This window comes from Meles meles, chromosome 13, assembly GCF_922984935.1.
Source record: "Meles meles chromosome 13, mMelMel3.1 paternal haplotype, whole genome shotgun sequence".
In the NCBI taxonomy this organism is placed as follows: Eukaryota; Metazoa; Chordata; class Mammalia; order Carnivora; family Mustelidae; genus Meles; species Meles meles.
This window is the reverse complement of record NC_060078.1, coordinates 59,860,764-59,881,002: the sequence shown is the minus strand read 5'-3', so window position 1 is coordinate 59,881,002 and position 20,239 is coordinate 59,860,764. Positions and strand designations below refer to the sequence as shown.

The 20,239-nt window shown below is 52.7% G+C and overlaps 1 protein-coding gene across 6 annotated transcripts in view; it reads right to left on the bottom strand.

Annotated features, from left to right (window-relative positions):
* The window catches only part of PAX2 (paired box 2), a 90,596-nt gene that overhangs the window by 28,568 nt on the left and 41,789 nt on the right, over window positions 1-20,239 (bottom strand). For 5 of the 6 annotated variants that reach the window (XM_046026151.1, XM_046026147.1, XM_046026148.1 and 2 more), the window contains exons 5-6: window positions 19,425-19,510; window positions 17,652-17,771 (exon numbers count right to left, since the gene is read on the bottom strand). In XM_046026151.1, the coding sequence (XP_045882107.1) occupies window positions 17,652-17,771; window positions 19,425-19,510 (206 nt within the window). Of the gene's footprint in view, window positions 1-12,030; window positions 12,100-17,651; window positions 17,772-19,424; window positions 19,511-20,239 lie in introns of all 6 variants that reach the window. The other variant, XM_046026152.1, reaches the window with a different exon arrangement.

Here is a 20,239-nt window from a genome sequence, read left to right as displayed (position 1 = left end):
CTTGTCATTCAGGGCAGCCCGCCGGTGCAGCCCGGCCCCACCCCCACGCGGCGCTGGCCTCCCAGCTGATGGGGTGCGGGCAGGGTTCCAGGCACCCCCCTCCCCTACTTTGCTTTCCTCCAGGGATCAAGAGCAGGGATTCGGGCCACAGGGAGAGTCTGGATGGGGATAAGAAAGGGAATGAGTGCGAGGGAGGGAGGAGAGAATGGGAGGAGAGGGGAGGGGAAAGAGGAAGAGAGGAAGAAAGGAAGAGGGGTAGCTTGGGGGAGAGGAGAAATAGATAGGAAAAGGTGGAGAGAGGAGGAAAGCCCTACTGCCCTGTGCTGGGAGGGGCTGCAAGGCCCAGGCTGGAGAGTGTGCCGGTGGGAATACAGTTTGTCCAAGGAGATGGGATGACATTCCCCTGTGCTTCCCATCCTTAAACTGGACAACCTGTGAGTCTGCTGTGGCGGAGGACAGGGCATGAAAAAGCCCTTGGAATCATGGCCCAAAGCTTAGGCTCTGAGCAAGACTAGGTTCTGCCTGGCCTTCTAGCCCTGTTAGACCACCCTCTTCTTCTTGACCAAGCTCAGTTTCCAGACACTCAGTGAGTTCATGGTAGGGGGAAAAGTGGGCGTGGTGCCTGGCCTGCCTGACCTCAGTCTTGCTGTGTCCATTGACACCCATGTGCCTCTAGGGACACTAAGCTGCACTGGTGATCCTAACAGGACACTGGACTAGGAGTGACATCTGAGTTGAAATCCTGGTTTTGTTGCTCACGTGCTACATGGCCTTGGCCAAGTCCCATGAGCTCTTCTGGATTGAGTTTCCTCAAAGTTACAACAGCGGGTGGCTTAGCTCCTCCCTCTGCAGTATTAATTTCTTCTTTCTCTGTGTTCCAATTGCCATCTATCCAAACCTCTATTGTAGAAATAATAATAATAACTGAAATTGATCCGGTTCCTATTACAGTAGCAGACACTATGCGTAACATATAGACACTGACTTAATCCTTACAATAACAGCAGCTAACACTAAGTGCTTACTATATATTAGGCACTCATCTAAGAATTGTACATATATTAACTCATTTAATTTTCACCAGAACTTAAGCAGGAAGCTTCTATTATTATCTCCATTTCATAGGTGAGGAAATGATGTGCAAAGGTTCCAGAACTTTCCTAAGTTTACACAGCTAACAAGTGATGCAAGAAGCAGCAGCAACACAGGCAATATGCTGGTAGCAGCTTAAGTTCATAACCCAGAAAAACGTAGGGATGGAAAAGTTAAGTAACTTACCCCAAATTACCTACTACAGCCAGTAAGTGGCAGAGCCAAATTTAGAATCTCTATGTATCATCATTGTTGTTGTTGTTTTTTAAAGATTTTATTTATTTATTTGACAGACAGAGATCACAAGTAGGCAGAGAGGCAGGCAGAGAGAGAGAAAGGGAAGAAGGCTCCCAGCTGAGCAGAGAGCCTATGCGGGGCTTGATCCCAGGACCCTGAGATCATGACCTGAGCCGAAGGCAGAGGCTTTAACCCACTGAGCCACCCAGGCGCCCCTCATTGTTGTTTTTTTAATGTTTGTTTTCTCCACTAAACTGTGACTATTTCGAAGGCAGGGACTCATCTTTTTCATCTTCATAAACCTAGCACAGGGCCCAAGGTGATTAAAAAAAAAAAAAAAAGGAATATTGGCTGGTTCATCTAACAGAATTCCAGAAGCAAAGGTAGATAACCTCTTAACTTGCTTTGCTTAACAGTTTAGCTTTTTTTTTTTTTTAATATTTTATTTATTTGACAGAGAGAAATCACAACTAGGCAGAGAGGCAGGCAGAGAGAGAGGAGGAAGCAGGCTCCCTGCGGAGCAGAGAGCCCGATGCGGGGCTTGATCCCAGGACCCTGGGATCATGACCTGAGCCGAAGGCAGAGGCTTTAACCCACTGAGCCACCCAGGCGCCCCAACAGTTTAGCTTTTAGAAGAAAAAAGAAACAACGAAGTGAGTTGCTATTCTGGATTCAGTGTCACTGCATTTTACAGCTGCAGATTATCATGGAGATGATCATTTAATCGGATTCCCTCTTAGAGACGGAAAAAAAAAGGCTCAGAAAGGTTGAGTAATTTTCCCATGTCACACAGCTGGTGATCTTTAAGATGGGAACCGAGGTTCTCAATGCCCAATGCCCTTTTCACTATTCCAAGCTGCTTAATTCTGACCAAGAGACAAAAACCAATACAAGGCGGAGCACCTGGGTGGCTCAGTGGGTTAAAGCCTCTGCCTTCAGCTCAGGTCTTGATCTCAGGGTCCTGGGATAGAGGAGCCCTGCATCCAGCTCTCCTCTCAGCCAGGAGCCTGCTCTCCCTCCCACCTCCCCCATCCCCCGCCTGCCTCTCTGCCTCTCTGCCTGCTTGTGATCTCTGTCAAATAAATAAATAAAATCTTAAAAAAAATGATAAAAGGGAAGTGATGGGGATCTGCGGAGAAAGCAGGCATGTCTAGAGTTGACAGTAGCCAGTGAAGGAGGCATTGGACAGAATCCAACTTGAGGAAAGCAACTGCTACACAGGGAGGGCAAGAACGGTCGTGTGATTCCATGGCAAGAGATTCTACAAGGGAGTATAATTCCGTAAGGACAGGGTGCTCTAAAAATGAAATTCCACCTCTACAAGCTCAAATTACCTGACAAAGTAAAGGGACTGGAGTGGGGGAGGGGTTGAAAGAGAAGGACATTTAAGGAAAAATCATTGGTGTTGCACACGGATAAGCTTTAAAATATGATGAGCCTAGATTTTAAAAGGACATGTACACTGAACAGTGGAAGATTATGCAGCCATTAAAAAATCATGTTTTCAAAGAATATTTAATGATATGTGAAAATGGTCCTATATAATGTTAAGTGAAAATAGCAAGACACAAGCTGTATATACAGTATCATTCCAATTTTGATAAAAAATTATATATGCAAGAAGAAAAAAAAAAGACCATAAAGACTATACCAAATTCTAACAGTGGTTATCTCTCAGTGATGAGATTATGGGTGGTTTTAAAAAAAATTTATTGTATCTTCCAAATACCTTCCAATGAGCATGTATGACACTTATTACCAGACAAAAGTTATTTTTTTCCCTTTTAAAAAGGACACAACAGATGGAAGGAGGGGACCATAACCAAGGATGGATATGCGAGTAGCATGAACCTGTCAGGAAGACAAAAGGTCATAACAAGCTGAGACAACAGAAAAGGGCTTTCGTAGCTATGTCTGAAGAAAGAACAAAAAGGCAAGCAGGCTTAGGTTCAGTACTTGGCAAGGGGAGTAAGAAAGAAAAAAGAGGGGGGGAGGCAGAACCTCTCGACCCTCCCTCCCTCTGCTTGCCTTCTTCTCCACCAAAGCAAAGAATCTTGGAAATGGGACCAGCATGAGTTGCCCACATCAGCAGGGGGCCAGGCAGGTAACTCTTCTCTATTTCAATGTACTTAACTTTCCCTGGGCTCAGATAATTCATCTACGGGCACCCTCCAGGAGAAAGTGGATAGGATCCTAAATTTTTTGCTGGTAATCCTTGAGAAGTCACAATGAAAGCATGAGGCAGTGACAAAGCCCAATGCCATCTTCCCTGCAAAGGGGGGAGGGGGTTCATGCAAATAACGCTCTAATAAATTTAATGCTGGGGTCGGGAAATCTTTTAGAAGACATTGTTATACAGTTAGTGTGTGGGCCATGGGAAAAAACATGGGGATACCCCGGAACCTGCCTGCACCCACCAAGAAGAAGTTGTGGCACATTCATTAGCTATCAATGCTTCGGTCAGATGCTAACCCCACTAAAACCTCTTTTAACTGCCCTGATTGGAAGCACCTGTGCACTCTCTCTCTCTTCTTTAAACACTCATCATAGCATTTTATACCTTGATCATAGCATCTATTGCATTCTGCTTGTATAATGATGTGCACGTTTACCTCCCTACCAGATTAGAAGCTTCTCAAAGTCAAGAACTGCATTCGATTTGCTTTTGTAAACCAGTCCCGCCATGTTTTATACATAGCAGGCACTCGATCTGCTCATCAACTTAAGTTGCATTTTTAATTGATTGAGAAAATGCTGTGGATGTGGTGAATGTTAACATTTCACAGAGAATCCCCTTCCTAATTTTATGGGCAGGATGAAGAAAAGTGAAATGCTTGATGGCTGCTGGGCTCAGTAGTACCCAAAGCATTCATTTACTACAACCAGGAGGGAAGCTTCCACGGCGGGCCACTGTCTCTCCTTTACTATAAAGATAAATCATTCTTTTTTTTTTTTGAAGATTTTATTTATTTATTTGGGAGAGAGCACAGAGGGAGAGGGAGAGGGAGAAACGGACTCACCGCTAGAGAGAGAGACCGATGCAGGATTCAATCCCAGGACCCTGAAATCGTGACCTGCGCTGAAAGCAGATGCTTAACCTAACCGACTGAGCCACCCGGGTGCCCCAAGGCAAATAATTCTTGTAAAAAAACCCGACTAGGATTATGCTACAGAAGACACCCTTATGATCTTAATCAGGTGGAATTAAGAGCCCAAACCAACAAGATGGAATTCAACAGGGATAAATGGAATGCCCTATGTTTAGGTTAAAAAAAAAATCAATTATCCAAGTGCAGAATGGGGTAGACCTGGCTTGATAGCAATTGATGTGAAAAAGATCTCGAGGTTTTCGTTGACCACGAACTCGATATGATTTTGAGTCCGACAGAGCTGCTAAAAAAAAATCGAATGTAATCTTGGGCTACATTATGGAGGCAGAACCTCCAGATGGAGAGTGACCATGGTTCTACCGTTCTTGGCTAGACAGCCTCTAGAGTTCAGTGGACATGTCGGAGAGACTTTAACTGTCAAGAGTGGATTCAGATACGGGCAACAGGATGGTGGGAAATCTTCCTCCAGTGCAGGGACCACATCATGTGAGAAACTAAAGCTCACCCGGGGGCTCAGCAAACCAGGTGGGACAGATGGAAAGAAGGGAAGAAGGGAGGGAGAGGAGAGAGGACATCAAAAGGAGATCTTTACCATCACTCTAAGTGGTGAATATTGTTGTCTCTATTTTAAAGATGAGGAACCTGAGATTCAAAGAGATCATGTAAATAGCCGAAGGTCCCACAACCAGTAAGGAGTGCAGATGGACCCCACAGCCAGACATTTGGCTTCCAAGGTTTTTCCAACACTACCCTGACTCAAAATCAAGGCAGTGCTGTTAACAACAACTGTCCATGGATGTCCTATGGGCAGGCAGGGCCTGTGGCCCGTCGGCCAGAACTGTGGGAAGGGAAAGTTCTATGGGAGTGGCAGATAAGACCAGATGACCTTTATGAATATGATACTTTGCCTTGTCACCATCCTCAGCCCAGCCACTGATCTCCCTTCACCTGGGAGGGGTCTCTGGAGACAGTCTCTCCGAATCTTGGGTACTCTGGGGCTCAAGTCCCAACTCCCGTTTGTTCTTCTAGCCACTTCCCTGGATGCCTAGTGAATGCTCGGCCACATGGTTCAGCATTTAATTAATAGCTTATTGTCTGATGTGTGATAGCCTTGCCTCCCCCAGTAGATATAAATTCCTGGAGACTCATATCCTCCTGGTTATTTTTTCCTCTCATACATCCCAACACAGAGGGCACTTGAACCCACACTGATACAAAGCTCGCCAGAGATGTAAGTTTTCTCAATATTCCACTATTTCCACACCAAAGGAAAACCACAGACTCTCAGCTGTCTGAAACAGCTTATAGGAAATCTGCCCGAGGACAGAGGTATGACCCTCACACTTCCTCACCAGACAGTAGATGGGAGACCGAGACCTCCAGAGAATTATACCAGTTCAGTGACCTTCCCCCTTCTGAATAAGCTAGTCCCCCCTCGTCCCCAAATCCCCAGGCACCTGTAGCAAAGAAGGGCAATAGCCCCCACGGCTGACACACAGCCACCAGCGTGAGTGCATGTGACCCATCTAGGAAGTGGGAGGGGGAGCAGGCAGAGGTGAAGCCGGAGGGAAGGGATGACCAGAAGCAATGACAGGAGGGGAGTGAACAGGTAGTGGAGAGAGAACTGAATTGTACAGGGAAAGGGGAAGAGTGAGCCCTGGAGAGGTTTGGGTGAATTCCCCAGAGTGATCAACTTTCCTGCTTGAGAGCGGGCGCTGTGCCTTCCTGCTGGCCGGCTGGCAGAGGCTAGGGCTCCAGGCTCCCTGGCGGTCGGTGGGGAAGGAGGGCTGGCCCAGTCTCCGTCTGTCTGTGTGGGGATGAATCCTCCTTCAGCGCTATGTGGGCTCTCAGGGCAGGGCTGGGGCCTCCTGCCTGGTGCTGGGTTCCAGCTGGGGCCAGGACCAGTTAGAAACCTCTCTGGAGCCAGGAGGGAAGGGGGCTTTGTTAGCTCAAAGGACACAAGCAAGGCGAAAAATTACATAGCAGGCCGCCCTAAGTATGCTTGTTTAGAGAAACTGCTTGCATTTATGAAGTCTTTGGTGCGGAAAGCAGGGTTGCAAATGACTGCATCAGAGCGACAGTAAAGGCCATTAATTTCCTGTTATGTTTTCCTGTGTTGGGGGCTTTATTAATTTAATTTTACACTGTCGAACAACAGCGAGAGCTGACACTGCCAGCCTCCACGGCTGGGGTTTTCTTTCTGTGTGTGTAGCAAGGCTTTGCCTGACATGCAAATCAACGCTATTACCGGAACCAATAAAGATGTGTGGCGGGAAGAGGGGAGGGATGAGGAGAGGGAGGGAGGGGAGGAGGGAGGGGAGAGGAGAGAGAAGGGGAGAGAAAGGGCGAAAGCCATCCTTGGCCAGTTTCTGCCTCCCTCCATGCCTGGCATCTCCTGGCTTCCAGAGCATTCTCCATAATCAGCAATTTCTGCCCATCCTTCGCTTTCCCTTCAACTCTTCTTCCCTCCACGGTCTGCCTTTGGATGACTCTACCTCCGCTATCCTCCTCTGTCCTCCTCTGTCCCAGCTCCTGGCGGAACTTGAACAGGGACACCAAGTTCCTGGGGAGAGGCAGGAGACAGACTTCCCCTCCCCGTGTCCCTCCCCCAGCTAAGGCCTGTCACCGAAGCAAGGGAATGTCAACCCCAGGGGTCGGAGTGAAGGCCTTTACTATACACTCTCCGTTCCTCCGAAGTCAAGGACTCCAGCCCATTTACATGACTAGCGTATGCACACGTGAACGCATGTGCTCATGCACAAGAAGAAACCCCAGAAGAGCAGACAGCCCACCTTGCTCATAAGTCCCCCTGAGAGCCCTTATCCTTAATCTTGCCGGTCATTTCATTTCCTTTGAAGTCCCAGGGAAAAAAAAAAAAACACTGTCTCTGTTTCTCCTTAAGAGACTCCAACAGCTGTCTCCAGGAGCTACAAGGTACCCAGCTGGCCTAGACCAAGATACCAGAAAAAAGGAATCCCAGTGTCAGAAAAAAGATAGCTTTCCTGGGAGACCACATTCTGGTCCCTTTTACCACTTATGCCTCATGACGATCTGCCTGAGACTGTCCCCACTGCCCCTCACACAGAGCAGCTTTTACAGGCCGGCTGTCCCAAGGGTCCATGTGGCCCTCGGTCCCGCTTGCCATGCCACCAGCCTGCCCGGGGAGGGGGGGCTCACTGGTTGTGTGTCTGGATGGGCCACACCACCAAAGGAGAGGAAGTGAAGTTGGGGGGGGGGTGCTGGGCAGGTGAGGGGGAAGGAAAGTGAAGCTCTTAGAGTCACTCCTACCAAACACACCATCTGCACCCCTCCATCCAGACTTTGCAGTCGGCTGGAGCCTAGGGAGATCTGTGTGAGCCCGTGGACGAGAGAGAGAAAGAGAGAGAGTCTATGCATCCCTCCCTCTGTCACTGGTTTGCCTGAGCTCCTGCCCGCACTTTCTGCTTCAGGAGCTGTTTGCCAGGCTCTGAGAGGCTGTTGAATGGAATCCAGCTCTCCCTAGGAGGGAAGCATAAACTTCATAAACTGCATTTACCTTAATGCAGGTTCCTGGGGCTGCTTTCCTCGGGCTTTTCTTCCCTCCTCTGCCCGCTCTGTCTTGATCACATTTTATCCTTGCCCCTGTGTGCACCCAGACCCCACGCATGCACACCTGCGTGCACACACACACGCACACGCATACTATAGCCAGTACTTCTGAAAAAGATCAAGGCTCAGGCAGGAGGAGAATGCGCAAGGTGTGAAAGCCGTGTTTAAAGGAGAACCCCTCGGCCTGGTGGTGGGGGGCCCCCCTGAAAGGTGCGCGGATGGTCTCCAGTGGGGCCTCCCACAGAGAGCGTTCTGAGGCAGGCGGGGGGGGGGTCCTTTGGGGAGGGAGGGTTACTCATGTGTGGTGGGGACAGTCAAATGGTGGGGACAGCCAAATGAGGAGCCACCTGGAGGCTGGGCCCTGGGGCTCCAAGGAAGGGAGGGGGCGAAGGCGAGGCCTTCGTGCAGGTTGAGGTTTGTGAGGCCTCCCTTGTCTGGCGTTGTCAAGGTCAGCAGGTTCAGGTTCACCGAAGGGTCAGGATGGTTTGAATTACTGGCTCTCCTGCAACTCCGCTAGAGGCTCGTGATCTGTCTCCCAGCTCCTGAGCCAGGCCCAGCCCTCCCCCAGCCTCCTTGCCTTTGCGCCCCCACCCAGGGCAGGATGGGGAGAGTCCCGGAGAGTCCCAAGGGCCACTGTGGTCCCTGGGGAGGGCAGGCAGGGAAGACTCAGCTCAGGGCTCCTCGGTGGGCAGCCAGTAGGCTCAGATCCACTCCTCCGGCAGGCAGCCATCTGGCCTGCCTGCCTCCCAGGCCCTTTTCCTGAAGTGTCCCCCACGCCCCTGCCCTTTGCAGCTGCCCCTTGGCCTGCCAAGGAGGAGGAGGTGCCTGGGGAGGGGAGCCCAGGGTCAGCAGGGCCCGGCTCCTCCCTCTCACATCCAGAGCCTGCACTTGGGGGAGAAGGGCAGAGCTGAGGCAGCGGATTTCTCTCGCTTGGTGCCCTTGCCCGTGGAGGAAGGAGACTGATGCCTACCTTCAGGGCTGGAAGGGGGTTGCTGCGGGGAAGATAGGAGGTGAAGACACATTCTGACAAGACGGGTGTGTGCACACACGTGCGCAGGAGGGCACGGATACAGCGGGTGGCAGGAGGACCTGAGGCCTTGGCCGGGAAAGTTCGGGTACTATGCTACCCTCACCCCGGTTTCCAATGGTGGAGGGAACCCCTCCACGGCAGATCTGTCCATTCTCTCCTGGGTGCAGGGCGACCTGTCTGTCCCAGCTCCTTATGAAGCAAAGTCTCTTTTGTGCGAGATCTCAATGGTCTGCCTCAAAGAAGCAAATACAACTCTTCACAGCGGCATGAGCTGGCTGGGAAACCACACCGCTTAGGGATCTGGCTGCCGGTCTCTGGGGTGAACACAGAGATTTACATACGAATCCACACACCCTGGCCAAGTACACAGAGCCATGGCCAAACCCTGGTCCTTCCCCACAGACAAAAGCAAGTCCACGGGTGCACAGACGCCAAATAAAATATCGACATAACCTACCCCTACTTCTGGGTAACAATATGATGAGTGTTCAACAGGCTCGTGGCTGACACTACCCAGAAAACGGGGCTAAAGTAAGTGATCCATCTCAGAGAAACTCCCCTCTCGGGTACCAACGGTCTGATCTCCCAGGTTACTGGGAAGATAGAATCATAACAATGAGTGTGTGCTCATAAGAGGATTTCTCTTTTTTTTCCGTGTCTTAACTCTCTCGGACTGGAGTGGACATTAGCCAGGCTTTGACGATTTGTTGGAAAAGGAACATAGGTTGAGTTTTGTGGATACAGTTAAGCTCGGACACTTGCCCAGACAGATGACTGCCTTCGTGTAGATTGGTTTCTGGACTTTCACAGGACCTGCCTCATGAGGGGCAGAGTCTATGACCTAAGCCAGGTCGTGTGGGGATGTGAAATCCAGCCATAATCCACAGAGGACCTCTCCTTAGAGAAACTCCAACTCTGTTCAGCTTCCCTCTGCTAGCAAAATGTTTTCTTACAGTGCCTGGCCAGAGCTTGGAGGAGAGGGAAAGCTCTCACAGTGGCTCTGTGATTTCCTGCCCAGGATGGAAGCTCACTCCAGGGTTCCAAGAGCACACCACCCTGGGCTCTGGGCTCCTGGGTTGGTGGGGCAGGGGGTGGTAGTCTTTGAGAAGGGAAGCCAAGGGCTGGGGACGCAGGTGTGGAAGGAGGAAGGGGGACGCAGGTGTGGAAGGAGGAAGGGGTACGCAGACATGGCTGTGCCCAGGTGCTGAGTCTGGTTAAGGATTCTGCAACACGGTGCAGCCTCAAGGTGTCTCCTGGACACTCCTCGGCAGCCCCTCCCAGCTCCCTCGGCCGAGAATCCTGTCCCACTAACAGGGCGTACGCTCCGCAAAACTTCCCTAGGCTCTGCACACGCAAGCTGCGTTCAGACTGCTCTCTGCTTCTGGCCGTCCTTGGCATCTGGACCAAAAGGCCAGAGGGAGTCAGGCTCTGACGCCCGCCTCACGCCAGCCTCCCAAGCAGAGCCCACCTGCGGTCGTCCCCCACCTGCGCAGGGGAAGTCCCAGGGCCAGGCAGCCTCTCCTCTTGGGGGCGGGGGGTGTTCTCCTCGTCTGCCTCTTCTGACCAGCACTCCTCCCGTTGCCCCTCCAAGAAGAGAGTGGGGAAGAGAGACCAGTGACCAGGGCACGCCTGCTTTACATTAATGAGCTACCCTGAGTGTAGTCCGGCCACGGAGGCCGCCTACAAAAGGAGGCGAGCGCGGGCGGCCAGGAGCAGGGCGGCTCAGGTAATTGGTTTATCTATCTGGAAGCAGGGGGAGCCATCTCAGCACAGACAGACTAGCAGTAAAGTCTCTTCCTTAAGGCTATTTCCTTTGTCTTTTCAATTGCTTGCACATCCATGTGAGAGAGGGAGAGAGTGTTAAAGAGAGAGGGAGAGGGAGAAATGTTAATTTGTGAATTAATGGCTTTTCTCAGCGGAATTGTAAATTCAAATGTCACCTCACACGGTGACACCACGGCTGGTCTGCTGAAGAAGCAATGATAAGATCCCCCACCTCCCTTGGTGCCCCTCCCTCCCCAAAGATAGCTGTGGAGTGGAACATGCTACTTTTAATTTGCAATAACAACACAACAGAGGTATGCAGTAATGACTGCCTTCCTCCACCCTCCTCCTGCCTTCCTTCCCCCCAGTCCGCTTGGCTCCCCATTTCCTCCCTCCCCACCCCTTTGCTCTTTGGAAACAACACCTCACCTCACCCCGGCTGCCCCCCACCCCAGCCCAGCCAGGGCCCGATCACATGGGGGGTGGTGGGGGGGGGGTGTGCCTTCGAAATTGACGATGCTGCAACCCTCTCTTCTCCTTCAATAATCAGGGAATTAATGACCCTGAAGTTAAAGTGAGGCTGATACCGAGGCCCTGCCCAGCGTTGGGAAAAAGCCTTCATTGTTTTCAAGCAGGAGGCGGGCAGCAGTGAGGGAGATTCATGGATGGAGATTGAATATGCAATTTTCTTTCACCTTGCCAAGAGCTGCCCCTGGGCTGTGCCTGGCCTAAATTTTTCCTTTTACCATCTCTGCCTTATCCGGCCCTCCCACCTCCCTTCCATTCTTTCCAGAAAATTACCTTCAAAATTGATTTCCACTTTTACAAACAAATATAATGGGAACACAGGAAAAAACTTGGGCCGTGATGAATTAGGGCTGTCAGGTGCTTCCAGGTCTCCTTTGCTTTTGTTTTACTACCCGATCTGCTCTTTGTTTTTCCAAGGGCTGGAAAAAGTGCCCCCCATCCATGAAGTGCCTGACCCTCCAGGCCGCTGGGGCCTTAGCCCCCAAACCCGGCAGTGGCCCGTGGCCGAAGTGATCCAAGCCCTGAGACTCTGTTAGCCTCTTGGTTTCCCAGTGGAAGCCTGACCCACCTCCTCGTTTCCGCTCCCTGGCTCTTAGGAGCCCCCCCTCTGAATTATCTCTAACCACCACCCCCCAGCTCTGTCCCCTGACCCCCACGCCATATTCCCTCTGTCCCCCATACCTCTTAAAGTCCAGACCAGATGCAAACCTCCACCTCCTCTAATGTGGGCAGGATCAGTGTATACCTCGACTAGAGCAAATAAGAGACAGACAGACACTGAGAGATCCCGAAAGACAGGCAGGTAGAAGACTGGGGACAAGACCCGGAGATTAGGAGACCAGGCTCCTCCTGCAAGGGCTGTGAGGTTTCTGAGTGACAACTCCCACACTGAGGGTGTAAGGGTTCCCAGCCTCAGTCTCCCCGGCCTTGGGCCCCAGGCAAACCAGGAGTCAGGCTCACAACAGCCCATCCTTTTGCCTCCAGAATGCAAGGTGGTGCCTACGGGGCCTTTTGGGTGACACTCTATACGCACACCTGTGGACTCAGACCACAGAGCCTTAACAGGCTCAGGCCTGGCCTAGAGCTCTCCCTGCTCACTAGTGCTGGCAGACACGTACCTGCCCACACCTGGTTGTCTCTTCAAGTATATACACTACCCAGAAGACTGCACACCTGCCCCGGGCAGGCATTCCACACCCCTTTTCACCCAAAGATCTCAGAAGGGTGGTAAATGCACATTTACCCACATTTGCATAAACCACGTAAAAAATTACATGGTGTCCATAAAACAACACGCACATGTTTCCCTAGCTAAATAAATACACTTACATGTGAGAGAAGAAATGCACAGCAATGGAGAGAGGGAGGGATGCCTCCATGTTAGAAAAGAAGGGGTCCTAGATTTAATTATGCGCATCTAAAATGCCTTTGGACATTAAGAGAGGACACGTGGCCCACCCAGATAACCACACAGCAAATGACCATGCAGAAAGGGACAAAGGTCCTCCCGATCACACACGGGTTGCTGACATCTTTCCCCCACTCCCGGGCCCCATCCCTGTGAGCTTGTCCCAGTGTCAGGTTCCCACACCAAGGTTAGGGAACGTGGGCCCAAATAGGTTTTATTCTGACATGACTTCACGTTCCTTCAAAGTATAAACCTGCTGATTAGGTCCTCCCCCGCAGACCCACGACGACCTGCCTTCCAAGATGGAGTTGGCTCAACGCCGTATCCGTGCTTCTGTGTGGTCCTCTCCACAGTCCCCCTGAAGTGAGTGCAAAACCTTCTCCATTGTACAGAGATGACTGAGCTGATGAAGGGTAAGCAATCTGCCCGAGCCACTGGGATTCCAACCCGGGGTGGGGTGGTGGGGGGGGTTGGAGCTCACTCCAGGGGCCCACACCTCTCCCCACTGAGCCACACTGCCCAGCCATATCACTCCAGGGGACAGCCTGCTTGCCTCCACCTGGCACCCTCGTCCTCCTCCTTGCTGGGCAGGGGTCCTGCAGCCTCCTCTTGCCCGAAGCCAGGGCTCCTGGACCAGGCAGGCGCTGCTCACTGCCACCGCCGAATCCCCTCGTCTGCTCCAAGTCTAACCTGAGCAACCCCTAACTAACTCAGGAAATAAGGCTCTTTTTCCAGTTATGGCTACATCCAAAGCAGAAGGGAGCTATTAAAGGCAGTGACAGGACTGAGCCGTTTCCTTGCAACCCGCCCAGTCTGCAAATACACCCCTGCACGGGGTTGGGCACCTCTTAACCGCGCAACTCATTGTGCACCTAATTAATGGAATGCCAAATCACGGCCCGCTGCAAGCCCACACATCAAAGGATGATACCAACACACCTTCCTTCACACAGATAACCAGCCTCATACCATATGACTTCATTTGGATTTTTGGACAAGTTATGTAATTGCTCCGTGCGTCAACAACACACACGGACAGCGATGCTTTAGGCTACGGCCGAAAGCGATGGGTGAAGGCAAAGGATTCTGGTTTTCCAGCTTGAAAAAATACAAGAGTCTCTCCCTTCCAGCCACATAAACCAGGGCATACAGTATTCAGGGAAGCCGTGTCCCTTCAAGGGACTCTAATATACTCAACTGAAATTGTAGCCAAAAAGAGGTAAGGATCCTAGCAGGGCACTAACTGGGGATCTACCTTCTCCGACCGATGGAGAGCCTGGCTTCTGGATGCTTTGTGACATAGCTTCCTGGTCTATCCCTGGTCCATCTGCCTGTCTCGTTCTGGGAGCTCCTGGACTCAGGTAAGTGGAGAGTGTCAAAGCTTCTTGACTAGCACGTGTCTCAGAAGAAAGTCCAGGGGTTTTCCCATACGTCCAATGGCATGAGAAGGCATCTCAGGCAGGCTCACAGACACTGTCAGTTCCCTTCTCCCCGGAGTCACAGCTGATCGGCCCTTTACTAATATCTCCACAGCTATGATTGTTGCAGATACTAATAACGCCGTCCATATTCCGAGTGCCAGTGCCAATAATGCTCTGGGTATTATCACTGTGAACACCAATAACTACCGCTGAGATTGTCTCCAATAATGCCAGCACACGCTGCAGAGATTGTCCTCACTAATGCCCACCACCGTGACATTGTTAGAGCTGAAGAATAGGCCGAACTGTACCCAGAGGCAGGAGCCGGAGCGGCTTCCTTGAGGACAGAGAGGCTAAGACTTGCCCTCGGGGTACGGCACTTCTAGAGAGATGCCACAGTGCGTGGGGCCAAGGGGGGTCCTCCTGGAGAGAGAAGGGCCCCTCTGCTCCCTGGAGGTCTAGTCCCTTGGCATGCTTCCCCATTCCCATCCCAGCGCCCTGCAGGGCACCCCCCCCCCCACCCCCGGTCAGTTTCCTTGTAGCCTGTGCCGCACGCCTGGTGGCTGAAGGACACACCTGGGCGTCTGCAGCCCGTGCCTGAGGCCGCCTCCTGCCACCGGCCTGCCAGCTGCTGTGCTACCTTGGCCTGACCGCACACTTGGGCTACATCATCTTGACACATAATTATCTCTCCTATTCTTAATCATCTGAGCTGCTCCCTAATGCAAACGGGGCCTGGCTGCTTGGAGGCACCCAGGATGGGGGAGGGGGCAGAGCTGCAAAAGGTCTGCCTTTGCTCTCTCCTTTCCTCTCCCTTCCACCTGGATCCCACCGACAGGTCAACTGTGTGCAGCGGCCCAGGGTGGGCACAGGGGCAGGTCAGGGAAAACAGGCTTCCCTCACAGGTGCTGCCCTCTCCCAGGGAAATGGTGGCTCCACCTGGGCTGGGGTTGGTCAGAGGAAGCAGGAGTCAAGGCAAGAGAGCCATCCCCGCCATCCCAAAAGAAGTAGGGCCTCAGATCCTCCTTGTCCCCTGGCTGGGCCCAGGAGGTAGGTGTTTAAGCCATAGGGGAAACCGAGAGCTCCCATTAGCCCTTACCTAGAAGAAGCCAACTGCTTCCTGAGCTATCTCCCCGCTGCCATCACAGCCACCCTGCTGGAGGATGGCCTTCCCAAACCTAGCCCTGCTCTTCTCCCTTCCTGCTCAGACACAGTGGCTACTCATGTCTGCAGAACAAAGAACACGGTCCGGTCTCGGGCTGATCTCCTGTAGCCCTAACGCATGCACTTAGCCTTCCCTTCCAGCCTTTCCCTCCCACCCCTTCAGCCCTGCCAGAGCACGCGTGAGTCTTCCCACCACAGCACCTCTGGTCACAAGGCACAATCTACCAGATAGAATTTCACACTGCCATTGTCCCTGAACATGCCCCTGACCCATCATTCAAGCCCCTCCTTGAAATGCAGCCCTTCCCGCCAGGCTACTCCCTCCCGACTCTGGATTCCCATGGTCTGCGGCCCAGACCTCCATCACAACACAGCTATCTGATGGGCCTTTCTGCTCTCTGGGCTCACATGATTTACATGCCCCACTAGACTGTAAGCTCCTTAAGGACAAGAATCATATCTTGTTCTGCTTTGGGATCCTCCGGCACCAAGCCTTTCTTGCTGCAGATGCACAAGAAAGGTTCACTGAATTGAATTGACTTGAAACAATGAAGGCGATCAGTTGCAGGGAGGAGAGCGCTCTGTTCTGGGGCGGCAGGGCCCAACCCTGGGTGGTCATAGCCTCCTGCACTGGCCTCCTTTGCTGGGCCCACAGGAGCCCAGGAAACAGCGCATGTTTGGCCCCAAACACAGACAAAAAGGAAGAGTACACAGGGGAGTGGGGTCCTATGGCTTCCCTCGGCCCTGCCTGGTGGACCTCTCACACTCTAAAAAATGCACGGGCTGGTGGTGAAAGGGGAAACCCTTGGGGCCTGGAGAAGAATCTTCCAAACCACTCAGGGTGCCAGGGCGCCTGGCTAAGGCTGGAGTGTGGGAAGCCCCCAGGGAGGACTGGGACCTAGCGCCTTTCCGGAAGCCTCTCCCTGCCCATCAGGGGCTGCCGCCAAAACAACCACAATGAAATTTAGTGAGTGGCAAAGGCCGTGGCAGCCAAATGGGTTTCGATATTTTGGAAGAAGGAGAAATAGAGCCAGACAAGCTGTTTCCCTGTGAAACGAGGCCATTAGGGCTTCTGGAAGGAGGCCAGCACCAGGTCATCACTGTCTTGCCAGACCCAGGCCTCTCCCATGCTCCATCCCTTCCGCTGGAGGTCGGGGCTTTCACACTCTCTTTGCCCTCAGCCTGGGCACAGGGAATCTCACTTTTGTCCCTTTTCTCCATTCCTTACCCTCGAACGCTACCCCAATCAAAGGCTTGTCTATGCTTGGGATGGCCATGTGATTTACTGTCCAAACAGGACATTTTTGAGAGAAAAAAGAGATGCCGATGGGCCAAGATGCAGAGACAAAAAGCATAAATTGGGACTGTCCCGGCTAATGGGATATGCAGTGCCCCTTTATGTTCATCTCTAGAGGATTCTATTTCATGGGAGGTACCCTTAAAATCATACACCCTCCCTAGACCAGAAGGTGACTGCTTCCCCAGCAGGGACCATGAGTCCAGGACAGGAAGCAGGCTCCAGACACTGGTGTCTCCACCGGCCTGGGCTTGTGGGCCCTGTGCCCTGGGCCCTTCTCTCATCGGAAGAGAATCAGATGGTCACCAAGGGACTCCTCATGTCTCAACATTTGTAAAACACCTTCTCCCAAGCTCCTGGTCACCACTGCCTCTTCTCGTCCTTTCCCGTCTTCCTCCTCTTCATTTCTCCCTCCCCTGAACTCCCTGCCCAACAGTCTTGGCCGCACCTTGAAGCATTACCTGGAATGGGGGGGGGGGGGCAGACAAGAGCCTGAGTGGTGTCTCCTCCCATAGGGCAGAATACAGAAGGCCCATGTCCAGCTCCCTGAGTGGTTTCAGTGGGGGTGGGGGGGGGGCAGAATCCAGGTGTCACAGAGAAAGGACACCTGGGTCAGCCACGTGTGACATCATGCCCCCATCTTCTGATGGGTTGGGATCAGGTAAGAACAAGGGCAGATTGGTCTTTAATCCCTGGGTCAGAGATCAGCTGTCCCCCAACTTCCTGACACCCCCAAGATACACAGCTCATGCTCCCACACTTGCACCCCGCTGGGATGTCAGGGGCAGTCCCAGCAGAAGAGGAGGCCGCTGAGGCTGCAGAGCAGATGGGGAAGCTGATGGCCAGCAGCCTGCCTCCCTCTCCAGGAGCCAGCAGGGCAGTGGGGGGACCTGGGCTTTGCTACTAAAACTGATCTCACAGCAGAGCAGCTGCGAGGCCCGGCCGAAACCGGAGCTCCGAGTCCAAGGACAAAGCATGCACAGGGAAGCCAAGCCTCTTCCCTCCTCCCTACCTTCATCACGTTTCCTCTTCTCACCATTGGAGCGAGGGATCCCCAGGATCCCATTGATGGAGTAGGATCCCACTGGATCATTGGAGGCGCTGGAAACAGGAGGGGAGGCCGTACTGGGAACTGGATGAGAGTAAGGAGGAAAGGCCATCAGGATAACAGCTGTGATGACAGGCTAAAGCCCCAGGGCTGGGGCAGAGAGGGGCAGAGGCAGTAAAAGGGATGGGGAACTCATAGTCCCCTTTGTCCTCTGTGGTTTACAGGGAGCGCAGGGCTCTACAGCTCCAGGTCTTCACCCCAGAGACTCCGCTGGGCCCTTCAACTCACTTCCTGAGGATGGAGGGAAACACTAACCCCGACTCAATCCCGAGAGTGACTCGGTGTTTCTACAGAAGGCACAGCTCCTAGCAGGCCTCCCTGCGTAGCCAGCCACCCTGGGGCCTGCCTGACCCTTCTAAACACACCCCAGCTCACGGTCTCTAGGCTCCTGGGCCGGCCTTTACCAACTTTGTTTCAGAGGCAGCGGCTTTCTAGGCTCTGTCTCTGACCCTCTAGGAGATACAAGAATGGGCGTGATATTGCCCAGGAGGCCGTGGCTCCTCTCTACCAGTTGCCTCTGGTGTTGAAATCACTTGAGAAGCTCCTCATTTCTCCCGCAGGGCACAGGTTAGTGACACTGTACAGTGATCAACTCGGGTACAGGCTGGCCCAGCCCTGCTTGCCGGCACACGCTGTAACATGGCCTCAGAAACTACGGCTCCTGCCAACTTCAGGAGGGCTTGGACCAGCCACTCTACTTCCTGCTGGTCCAGAGAGAAGGGGACAGCTGCCAAGAGGGGCAGCGGGAGAAAAGGAACCACATTTCAGCCCCTTATGCCTCAGGCCACATCTATGGCTACAGCCCCACCAAGAGCCCTTGGGTCAAAGGGAAGACTATATGGCAGGGGACATTAGCTAGGGTTGCAGCGGGCCTAGGTCATGTCTCCGAGAGGCCATGAGCAAGGATCAGTATATAAGGAGGCAGAAGCAGCAGAGTACAGACGGGAGGGGAGAGAGACAGATCAAGAAGAGACGGGTTAAGAGGAAAGACGCCATGAGGAGCAGAGAGGGGGGAACAGATCCAGAGCCACACATGCAGAGAAAGGGAAAGGCAGAGAGAGAGAGAAAGAGAAAGAGAGAAGGGAGAGGAGAGGAGAAGAGAAGAAAGAATTTGAAAAATTACATGCGGTAAGAAGGTAGGAGAAAAAGAGGCAAGTAGAGACAGAATCAGATAAAAACAAAAGACGAGGAAGGAGATGGAAGGGGGAGAGGAAAAGCTAAAGGATGGGGACACCTGGGAGGCTCAGGCGGTAAGCATCTGCCTTCCGCTCCGGTCATGATCCCAGGGTCCTGGGATTGAGCCCCTCATGGGGCTCCCTGCTCAGCAGGTAGCCTGCTTCTCCCTCTCCCGTTCCCCCTGCTTGTGTTCCCTTTCTTGCTGTGTCTCTCTCTGTCAAATAAATAAAATATTTTTTAAAAAAGCTAAAGGAAAATCTTGATTTAGACAGAGACAGAGATAGAAAAGGAGCTGCAAGGAGATGTGAGCAGAAGGCAGAGAACAGTTCTGGTGAGTGAGTCTCTTGGGGAGATCCTGACCTCTAGGAGCTCAGGAAGAGTGTGGGCTGGGAAAGAGGGCCTGGGACCTCAGGTAGATGGGCAGGTGGACCATTCAGGGGGCGGGAGTGTCTGGCTCTCCTAGGTGGGGCCCCGCCTCCTCCCCTCCTTAAGCCCTCTTACCAATGGTGTGGCCAGGGGCAGTCACTCCTGTCCCAGCCCCATCCGGCGTTGGGTGGAAAGGCTGCTGAACTTTGGTCCTGATGATCCTGCAACAGCATCACAACAGCATCATACATCACGTGCCTACTCCTGCCGGCACCAGGTCCGGCCCAGCCCTGCACAGGGCCTCTCCCAAGCTTCCCAGCTCCTTTCTCATCCCTCAGTTCCCTGTACCCACCTTGCTGACTGCTGCGAGGCATAAGCTTCCCCCCTCACCCCCTACCCCCTCTCCAGGGCTCTGCAGAGCCAGCCTAGTGCAGCTGGACAGAGGCGGTCTGCATGCTCTCCTGCGGGGTGTATCGTCTGAGCTGCAGCCTGATTTTTGGTGGCAAGGACTGGGCAGCAGAGTGAGTGGAGCACAGCATCTTTCCCTTTTCTGGGGGTGGGGACGGCCCTGGTGGCTTGTTGCCCACCCTTCCCTCCTCGACCACATGCAAAGATCCTTTGAACAGGACTCCCTGGGTCTGGAGATCATTTTGGAGCTGGCTTTCCTAGTGGGACTGTACCACAGTCCTCTAGAGTTGGGGGACAGAGTAAGATTTCCCTATGTCTTGAGCTAAAAAAATGTAACCAGGAAAGGGCTGGGTCACAGGTAGCCCTTTTTGTCCCCGGGATTCTAGCACAGCTCATGGTCCCTTCTCCAAATACCAGGCCCTGAAATGCTTCTTCCTGTGTCCATGCACTGCCCAGCTCCTGCCCAGCTCGCTGGCCCAATGATTTGCTTTTCTGGGGTCTTACGTGGATCACAGCTTCTTTACTAGCCTAGTTGAAAAGTC